The sequence below is a fragment of the Camelina sativa genome, chromosome 7, assembly GCF_000633955.1.
Source record: "Camelina sativa cultivar DH55 chromosome 7, Cs, whole genome shotgun sequence".
Lineage (NCBI taxonomy): Eukaryota > Viridiplantae > Streptophyta > Magnoliopsida > Brassicales > Brassicaceae > Camelina > Camelina sativa.
Genome location: NC_025691.1, coordinates 26,467,244 through 26,478,195, shown reverse-complemented (window position 1 = coordinate 26,478,195; position 10,952 = coordinate 26,467,244). Strand labels below are relative to the sequence as shown.

Genomic DNA, 10,952 nt, shown 5'->3' with positions numbered 1-10,952 from the left:
AATTTTTCATGTTTTTAATCAAATTTCGGTTAATTTCGGTTTTGAAATTTTAAAATCAAATTAACCGAAAAACTGAAATAACCAAACCGAAATATATTTCGGTTTAATTCGGTAAGATTTTCAAAACTCAAAAAAACCAAAAAACGGAAATAACCGAACCGAATTCACCAAAATAACCGAAGTCGAGGGCTAAAAGAAATGATTGATTTCTAAGGTAAAAAATCTAAGGATGTGCGGGCGAGAATATGGCCACTTAGAGGCAAGAGCATGCAAGTATCCAACCAAGAACCAAAACCTAACATCATTTGATAATTACACTCATAGAAAAATTAATATTTTTGTATCCAACCAATAACCAAAACCTAACATCATTTAATACTGTAATTACACTTTATAGAAAAAATAATATTTTTGGTGCTAATTTATTTATGTAAATAGTAATATTAGAACTATTTATCCCCTTAAGATCTTCGGATCTCCATCAACCTGGGAAGATATTTTGATTGAACTCTATATCTATTACCATATACTCTACCAGCCGGATGCTTAAAATATCATATACAAAACCCCCACCTACTTATGAGTCAGTAGGTATTCAATCGTTTTCTTGTCTCTAAATCTTGTTACCATTATTGGTTTGAGTCTTGTTTGAAACTGTAATGGTTCATTTTCAAAGAAAACTTTAAGCTCACGCGTACATGTTTACATTATGACTCATGTCTTAAACAATATGTGATACAATTTCACTTCTTCCAATGCATTTCTTGTTGATTTGCTAAGCTTGTGTCCTCCTGCACGGTAACAATCACAAAGACTACTCGCAATAATCTTTTTGCAAGTACTTGATGACTACTAGTCAACTACACGAAACTTAACACAATGTTTTCTACGTTTTCTTTTTAATCACTGACAAAGTGACCATTTACTCTTCCTAATAACAAGTGTAATTATTCTCGGTTGATTTGAAGGTTTTTTGTAGGTTTAGCCACTCTTAGCTTAAACTCTCGTACTTACTTAAAAGTTGTTCTTACATCCATCTTACATATTTATACTAATGTCAAAATAATAACCTAATTCACTTAAGTTTACTACTGTACTTTGCCTTAAACAAAACCAACGGACCCTAGAACTCATTTGGGTCTTACACAACTTCTGGCCCAACTGGCCTTTCTTCTTTCTTTGGTGAGACAACACCACGACTCTTCTCTTCCCTTGTGACTTCTCTTGTACTCGGTGACTCTACTACTTCTTCCTCATTCTTTGATCTCCTCTGCGACTTGTTCTTCTCATATTTAATTCTTTGTGAAGTATTAATCAAAGATGAGATTCCAACATGATTGACTTGACTTATGAATTTTACAAAACTTGTGAAAAACAGAACCCAATACCCGTGACTTTGATCCCTAGCTATTTATCTTGTAGCTTTGTATTGTCTATACATGAAAATTCTTATTAGCATGTTAATCTAAGAGCCATAGTTAAAGAGTTTGAACCATCACTATCCTTCAAAAGTATAAACACATATATAAACAGGTTTGTTTCTTCTCAGATTCACAAATTCATAGTCCCATTTACCAAATTTAGACGGCACGAAACCGTAGACATGTTCCTCTATCGGTGTCAAGACTCGTAAGCATTATTAATAAAACAGTTCGTGACAAACTCATTTCCATCCAATGGCCAAGGAGATTCATTGGTATGATGACCTTCTAAAGACCTGGTTTGATACGCGGGAGCTAGGTTGTACCTCTATGCTTCATTTTTTCTTTCCATTTGCTTCATTTTTCAAATTCTCATCATTCTTAAACATTTTATAATATTTATATTGATTGTTAAAGTTTAACATTACAGGAAGAGAAGAAAAAAGAAATACTATATTAAAATATATAAATAAAAAGTCAATGCTATGAAATTTAGGTTATGAATAGTTGAGGGATTTTAATTTTAAATGGTTTTTAGATTATAAATCTTTATTTATATTATTTTTAGTAGTAGATTTTAAGTTTTGGTAAAAATATATATATATATATATATATATATATTTGAATTTTTGGTTGAATTTTGTTCTATTTACAAAAAGAGAAGTATCGTAAAAAAATTCCTAATTAAATGGATTCTAACTGTTATTTTTTTGATATTTGTATAAAAAGCTAAAAATTGTTTTTTTGTTTAAAGAATCTATTTAGTATAAAATTTCGGAATTTTGTGTGTAGTAATATTAAGTGTTTGGTAGTGATTAAACGTGTACCTTTTAACTCGACGACACCCGTCAAAAGATTTTTGCCCTTTTAGTTGAAAAGGGCACCACCTCTACTCATATTTAAAAACATAAGATCTATTGATATTTATGGAAACTGAGACACAAAACCAAGTCACAAACTAAGACAAGGGTTTTTCAAAATAAAACTTTTTTATTAGACAATCTATTTAATAAACTTACAAGTTTCACTCAATCAATTATCTAATCTCTCATGTTCATGGATCTATACACAATCCAAAAACCTCTCAAAACAAATCCCTTAGTCCCCTTAAGTGTTATGCTTTCCTACAAGAAACCATATAACCTTAATGTCTAAGAATTCTATTGCTCTTTTTGTGTTAATCTCTACAAAGGCTTAGCCCCCTATTTATACACAATAGGCAATGACCATAAAAGCTTAAATTCTTATTCTAATCCTAATAGGAATTGCCAAATCTCTTTGCAAATTTATTTTTCTTTTATTGAATAGGAAAGTCTTCTTCATGACAGTTGCAGTCTCTGTTGCAATTGTATTCTCTGATGCAGAATTAGGATTTTCTACACATTCACGTTCTGTTGTAGTTTCAGAGCCAGTTTCAGGTTTCTTATTTTGCTTGAGAATAATTCCAATGATTCCTTCTCTTTTCTTAACATTTTGTAGATCGCTCCAGGTTTCTGTCATATGACGTGAACTCTTATCATCAATAATCTGATGTTCCTTCCTCTTACACATACTTGATGCCATCTGATACAGATCAGATTTCTTTACCCAGATTTGATTACGAAATCCGTTCCACAAAAAATTTTCTTGATGTTTGAGTCTACTTACTCTTTCTTTGAATCTGTAGCAATATGCTTTTATGTGCCCATTCTTCCCACAAAAATAACAACCAATATGTTTGGTTGTATTACTACCAGATTTGTATTGATTTGGTAGAGAAACACCTTCTGCTACAAACTTGATCTGCCCTGTTTGAAATCCTTCTTTTCCAGTATATTCCATACCTCTGTTAGATTTTCCTGTTCTAGTAGAGATTATATGCTTGTCCTTCATTAATGTTACACATTCATGACTGATTTTCTTTGTATCCCTCAATTCAATCTGCAGTGACTTAATAAGTGCATCAGACGACGCTTCTCTTTCAATAAGATCTGATTTTCCTTTCCAATTTTAATCAGTGTTTCACGCACCTCCTTGTAACATTATGTAAGTTCATCTACTTGTTCCCCTTCAGATTCAGATTCTGAAACTTCCTCTCCTTCAGTAAATGTAGCGACTCCCAAGAATGCACCAAGCTTATTTAGTTATATTCCATTATCATTATCTTCCTTTGAATCATCTTCAACTCTCAGTTTAGATTTTTTTTTTCTAAGTTTCCGATCATTACCACATTCTAGCTGAGTATGTCCAATACCTTTGCACGTAAAACATATAATTTCTCTTCTTTTGATTGTGGGACAATTATTCTTATAATGTCCATATCCTCTGCACTCATGACATTGAATGTATGTCTTCTTGACAGCTTCACCTTTCTCTGGATTATTTTTGATCAAGCTGAACCTCCTCTGACCTAGTTCTTGTTCTGCTTCTTTCAACACTCGACTAAATTTTTGGGCCAGCAAACCAATCGAATCTTCTTCTTCTACTTTGTGATTCTCTCTTTCAAGAGCAAAAATGTCTCGTCTATTCGCACCTTCCAGTTCCATCTAATGAGCTTGAAGCATACCAACAACTTCTCCAAAACTAAGATTTTCCGTGTTATGAGACACACTCAAAGCAGTCTTGTACGCCATGAACCTTGTAGGCAGACATCTTAGAAAATTTTTCACCAATTTCTTGTCTTTATATTTTTTTTCCCAAGAGTCAATGCTTCCTGAGCTAAAGAACTTATCTTGGAACTAAAATCAGATATTGACTCATAGCTTTCCATCTTTAGATTTTCAAATCTTGAAGCTAACATGTCTTTCCTTATATTTTTCACCTTAGTGGTTCCTTCAAAGTGAGTTTGCAAGATATCCCATGCTTCTTTTGCTGTTTCACATCCCTGAATCAGTTCAAACTGATTTCTTCCAACATTATTGTGAATAGCGGAGAGTGCTCTGGCGTTTTATTTTGATTTCGTCAATTCGTCGTTAGTCCAGTCCTTCTATGGCTTAGCAACTTCCACTCATGATTCATCCTTGATTTTTGGTTCTTCCCACTTTTCCAATATGGTTTTCCAAGCATATACATCAATGCCTCCTATAACCGCATTCATCTTTGATTTCCAAAAACCATAGTTTCCATCACCTAATATTAATCTTGAACCGAACTCAAGTCCATGATAGCTCTCCATCTTCTCCACATGATCTCACCTTTATGTAATCTCACAAGTGCCGCTCTGATACCAATTGAAAACGCAAGAGCTATTGATATGTATGGAAACTGAGACACAAAACCGAGTCACAAACTAAGACAATGGTTCTTCAAAATAAAACTCTTTATTAGACAATCTGTTTAGTAAACTTACAAGTTTCACTCAGTCACTTATCTAATCTCTCATGTTCATGGATCTATACACAATCTAAGAACCTCTCAAGACAAACCTCTTAGTCCCCTTAACCGTTATGCTTTCCTACAAGAAACCACATAACCTTAATGTCTAAGAATTCTATTGCTCTTTTTGTGCTAACCTCTACAAAGGCTTAGCCCCCTATTTATACACAATAGGTAGTGGCCATACAAGCTTAAATTCCTATTCTAATCCTAATAGGAATTGCCAAATCTCTTTGCAAATTTCCAAAATATATGTGTCTTTCATTGTTTATATACATTCTTCAACTCCACTGCACTCATTTTTTTTATTTGTCTTTCTATATGGGTATCTAATGGCAGACCAAACAGAGATTATGTGTACATATATATAGCATAATAAAACTGATGCTAGGAGCCTGTTCCGAGGCAACCGTTGTTGCCTGCGGAATAGGAAAGTCTTCTTCATGTTTCCTTTTCTACTAAAAATGAATCTCTTCATGCTTCTAGACTCTTCTCCAACCTTCTAGTCTTCATAACCTTCCTGGTTTAAATATTAATCGCCTTAGCTGATTTCCTTATTTCAGCTCCACGTTATCTGCTTCGTTGAACTACTTCTTGTTGTACTCTGAACTATTGCATCGACTGCATCAACATCTTCATCTTCATCTTCATCTTCATCTATGCCTTTCATAATTGTCTTTTTCTTTCTCTTTCCCCCAACAATTTTTTTTCTTCTGATTTCTTTCTCTTCTTGGTTAAGTCTTTTGTGAGAGGGAAGTCAAATCGACGCCTCTCTCGTTCGTATCACCACCATGGAAACACATATAACAAGGAAGAAGAAGATCTTTGATGATCTGACCACATGCAGAGGAACCTCTGTTCAGATTCCGTTTGATCTCATCCCGAAGATAGAGGGTTATCTGTTAAAATCCTAGCTCGGTTCATGTGCGTATCAAAAGAATACGCATCCCTCGTTCGCAACTGAGACTTCATGAATCATACTTGATCAAGTCCTCGACTCGTCCGCAAAGCCTAATCTTCACCTTTGAAGGGGAGTATTCCGGGAATCACTTTTTTCTTTTCACTGCCTCATCCCCCAGATCAAGGTGAATCATCATCATCTGTACCAACTTACCTTGTGAAAGGCCGTGCTCTACCATACTTAACCATTTCTCCCTCTGCTCACAGTTTGTTTATGTTGTAGTGAACACCTCCTTCTGGGTTTGACGCTCTCCAATCTTCTATAAATACCTGTTATATATATTTAACTATAACTTTATATGGAAAGTTATTAATAGTAGTTTTTTGAGTACATTGTGCTGCTTATATATGGATCTGTAAATTTAGCAAACCATCTCAATTTCGAGTGAGCTAACCAATTTTGAATTGGTAACAAAGTTATCTTTTAAACTATGACCTACATAATATTCTGTTTTTGGCGATTCAACTGGTTTTTATAAGCCGGTGAGAAAAAGTAGCATCCAGAGTAGTATTGATTGACTTTTCATTTCTTTTGAATAACTAATTAAGAAGTTTCGGGCAGTTGACCTTCTTATAACCTCATGATATATAACCCTAACACTAGACGATGATTTGTGCCTTTTCTTATAAGATCGTTAGTTAGGTTATGATCCCATCGATGGTGATTACAAACTGTTGTTTATGACAAAAAAAAATGATCGTTTAGCTCAGGATCTTTGAGTCTTGACATTGGAGAATGGGAATAGGTGGAGAACCATTAAATATTGTCCTCTTCACTCTCCTGAATCTCTTGATATATGCATCACAACATCAATGGTGTGTTATACTACAAAGCTCGACACAGATCAAACTGTCATGACTCATAAGTTTTGATGTTATGTCTGAAAAGTTTGATATTAAAAAACTACCAAATACTGCAAGGTACACAAAGTTAACAAGCTACAAGGGAAAGCTTGATATCATGTACTCATAGACCATCTAGTTGCGTAATTTATTTGTGGGTTTTAGTGGACGCTGAGAAAAATGAATGGTTAAAGGTGAGTTTCCATTTTGCGGTGTGGGAATATTGTATAGAATTTTCAAGTTTTATTGTCTCACAAATGCAGGTGAGTTTGTTTTGGCACCAGAAAAAAACATTTCATGAACCACCATTTTGTGTTCTCTATTATTTTGTATTTTTGTGTTAGTTATAAGTGACACAAAGTAATTTTACATCACTCTGTCACATGGATATTGCTTTTCTGCCCTCAGCCACCAAGTCCTTGGCGTAACTCCAACTCCGGATTGGTTTGGACATGGATGGTGCAATACATGCTCAGTCACATGGGTAATGTTCTTATCCATCTTAATCTATAATTTTAATTTGGTGGAAAAAGAATCAAAAACATCCCTAAATCTGTCATATATGGCAGAAGAAGAATGATAGCCTAGCTAGGTGTCACCGAAAAGGGCATCACTCAATTTTCTCACTTAAAACTCAGATTGATGAGGATGTGGTGCCTTGAAGTTTTCCTACGATGTCTATCCTACACATCATAGGCTAAAGTTTTTCTACAGTGTTGTAGTCAAACGCAAGTACCCCATTAACTATTGTTTTGATTCTTTTGATTTTATTTCATATTTAGATTTCTTTTTCCATACAAATTTATATTTCTTACCATGTAAATATTTATTTTTGTTGAATAATAAGGTTCACATTCCAAAAAAAGATTATGTAAAAGTAATCTCATTTGCATTTTATAGTGTCATGGAATTAATTAATTATTAAAACAGATTTGAATGTCAATTTTAAAAAAGAAGACCAAAACCAGGGCTATTTCATTTTTCATATCTTCTATGCCCACCAGAAAATAAGCTTTTGCCACTGAGAGCAATCGACACCGTACGTTCTGTCATGGAGGCACATGGAGCTAAAAAGAAGAAGAACTCCGATGATCTGAGAACAATCAGAGACAGCTCACATACGATATCAATTCCAGCTGATGTCATTCCAGAGATATTCAAAGGATTGCCTGTTAAAAGCCTAGCAAGGTTTGTTTGCGTATCGAAAGAATGTGCATCCTTCATTCGCAACCAAGATTTCGTGAAAACGTATTTGATAAAATCCTCGGATAGCCCGCAAAGTCTCATCTTTACATTTGAAGGAAAGTGTTCCGGGAAGCATTTTTTCTTCTCATCGCTTCAGTCCCAAGATCGAGGTGAATCAATATCATCTTCTCTAGCTGTTTACCATATGAAATGCCATTTCCGACCGTACACAACTTTTGCACCTTCTGTTAACGGCTTGATTTGTTACGGACCTCCGTGGAAACTCATGGTATACAATCCTAGCACTAGATGGTCCATTACTTTGCCTAAGATTGAGTCTATGAGGATAGATATATATCATTTCTTGGGTTATGATCCCATCGGTGGTGATTACAAAGTGTTGTGTATGACTAAAGGAGACCCTGTTGGTTGGCGATTTGGTTTAGCTCAAGAGCTTCGGCTTCTGACATTGGGGAAGGATAAATCATGGAGGATGATTGAAGATTTTCCTCTTCACTTTCTTGATTTTCATGAGTCTCCTGATATATGTATCCATGGTGTTTTGTATTATCGGGCTTTGCTCAACGAAGATGGTACAGTGAAGCATTCATGAGTTTTGATGTTAGAACGGAAAAATTTGATCTTATCAAAGCACCAGAGTTACTTGAATACCATTTATCTTTTCCAAAGCTGACATGCTACGAGGGGAAGCTTGCATTCGTGTTCTCTATATAAATATATGTGCAAAGGATAATCTTATTACAATAAGAGGAAGAACTATATATACAAGGAGATGTACTACTAGGGCTTTGCACTAAGAGTAATTACCTAATCTACTTTACATATATAGTTGATTGAGAGAAATCATGAGAATATACGATTGATACAATCAATGATATGATTGATCCTTAATATCCTCCCTCAAGATGGAGGGGCTTTGTGTAACTCCAATCTTGTTGGTTAGCGTAGTGAACACCGGGCGAGTAAGCGGTTTAGTCAATGCGTCAGCTAATTGATCCTTTGTTGAAACGTGAACAACCCGCAAGACACCCGCTTGAACTTGATTTCGAATAAAGTGATAATCTAAAGCTAGATGCTTCATCCTTGTGTGGAAAACGGGATTAGCACATAAGTACGTGGCTCCAACGTTGTCACAATAAATAGTGGGTGCCGTTGGCAGAACCAGACCAAGCTCTTGGAGAAGGGAGCAAATCCAACGAAGTTCTGCAGATGTGTTCGCAACCGACCGATATTCTGCTTCGGTGGAGGATCTTGCAACCCCTCTTTGCTTCTTTGAGGACCATGAAATGGGATTATGACCGAGGTAGACAACATATGCATTGGTGGATACATAATCATCGGTATCACCGGCCCAGTCAGCATCGGAATATGCATGAAGAGAGAGACGATTTCGACACTGGAGAAAGATACCATGCGTTGACGTCCCGCACAAGTACCATAGTAGTCTCTTTACCGCCTGCCAATGAGTAGTCGTGGGAGCATGCATATAGAGGGATAGTCGATTTACAGCAAAGGATATGTCCGGACGGGTGAAAGAAAGATATTGGAGGCTCCCAACTACACTCCTGTACTCGGTTGGATCAGATAAGCGAGTACCAACATGAAGAGAGAGTTTTGGTGTTGATGTCATTGGCGTAGCAACCGGTTTTGCAGAGAGCATGTTGGTGCGATCGAGTAAGTCGAGGATATACTTACGCTGATTCAAATGCAACCCAGCATAAGAACGTCTTGCTTCAATGCCTAGAAAATAGGATAAATCTTCATGGTCTTTGACAGAGAATCGAGTGGCTAAGGCAGAGAGAGTCTGATGAAGCAAGTCATTGCTATTTCCTGTAACAATAATATCATCTACATACACCAACATGTAGACAATCTGATGACCATGTCTCAAAATAAAGAGAGACGTATCCGCTACAGAATTAACAAAACCAACACTAAGGAGATAGTTCCGGAGTTCAGTGTACCATGCTCTAGGAGCCTGTTTCAGGCCGTAAATCGCTTTGCGCAGTTTGCAGACATAGTGAGGACGGTCATTATCAATGAAACCAGGGGGTTGAGACATGTATACCTCTTCTTTTAGGGTGCCCTGAAGAAACGCATTGTTGACATCAAGCTGACGAATCGGCCAACCACAACCCACAGCGACGCCAAGAACAACCCGAATCGTTGTAGTTTTGATGACAGGACTGAAAGTTTCCTCATAATCTAGTCCTTGCTTCTGAGTGTACCCTTTAGCCACAAGTCTGGCCTTGTATCGACTCACAGAACCATCACTGTTATATTTTGTTGTAAAGATCCAGCGACAACCAACGATTGTGACGGAAGGAGGTGGTGGAGGGACCAAGTCCCATGTATGATTGCGGAGCTGAGCATTGATCTCATTTGTGGACGCACGCCTCCACTTCTCATGGCGCAGAGCCTGGCGAGCTGTTCGTGGTTCAGAATCATCAGCATTGCGAGCCTGTGCGAGAAAATTATATTTGGGATTAGGCTTAGATATCCCACGCTTGGAACGAGTCGCCATGGAATGATTATTTATCGGTTCCGGTGAAGGGGTCGGAGCCACCGGAGCAGAGATTGTAGAAGCTTGCGAGGACAAAGAAGAGTCAGTGGCGGTGTCAGATGAGTGTGCCGGAGTCGGAGAAGCAGACAACGGAGACGATGAGTCAGGAGAGACGGATAAGGTTGTTGATGGGCTTGGAGTTTTGTTTGGAGTGGAAGAGGATAAGTGGGACGGGAAATCATGATGGGCTTGGTCATGTGTTTGGGTATTATGGATTAAATTTTGAGCGGAGGTAGAGGGCTGGATCGTGGGCTGCGATCCATTTTGAGTTGGAGCAGTGGGCTCAGCGGAAGACGTAGAAGAAGTCGAGGAAGAAGAGTCAGAGATCGGAGTACGTACCTTAGATGGCGTTACCGGCGGAGAAGACGTAGTAGACAGAGACGTCGTCGACGGAGTGCGTGAGGACGCTGGAGATTGAGAAGGTGATGGTGAAACAGCCAAAGGTGATGACGGAGATGGTGAGGCAGACGATGGCGGAGACGGGGGGTGAAGAACCGTGCCGGGGAAAAACGAATGTATGAGTGGAGACGGAGAGGACAAGTGAGAAGTAGTAGCCGCAGGTGGTGGTGAAGACGGTGAGATTGACACAACAAACGGGAAATCAG

At 37.3% G+C, this 10,952-nt stretch overlaps 1 protein-coding gene across 1 annotated transcript; it reads left to right on the top strand.

Moving 5' to 3' along the window:
- Positions 7,630–8,376, top strand: LOC104704961 (F-box protein At2g21930-like). Its single transcript, XM_010420958.1, has one exon. It carries the CDS (start codon positions 7,630–7,632, stop codon positions 8,374–8,376), a length of 747 nt encoding a protein of 248 aa, XP_010419260.1.

Coding starts and splice junctions, on each gene's coding strand:
- LOC104704961 (XM_010420958.1), top strand. CDS start 7,630: ATGGAGGCACATGGAGCTAAAAAGAAGAAGAACTCCGATGATCTGAGA.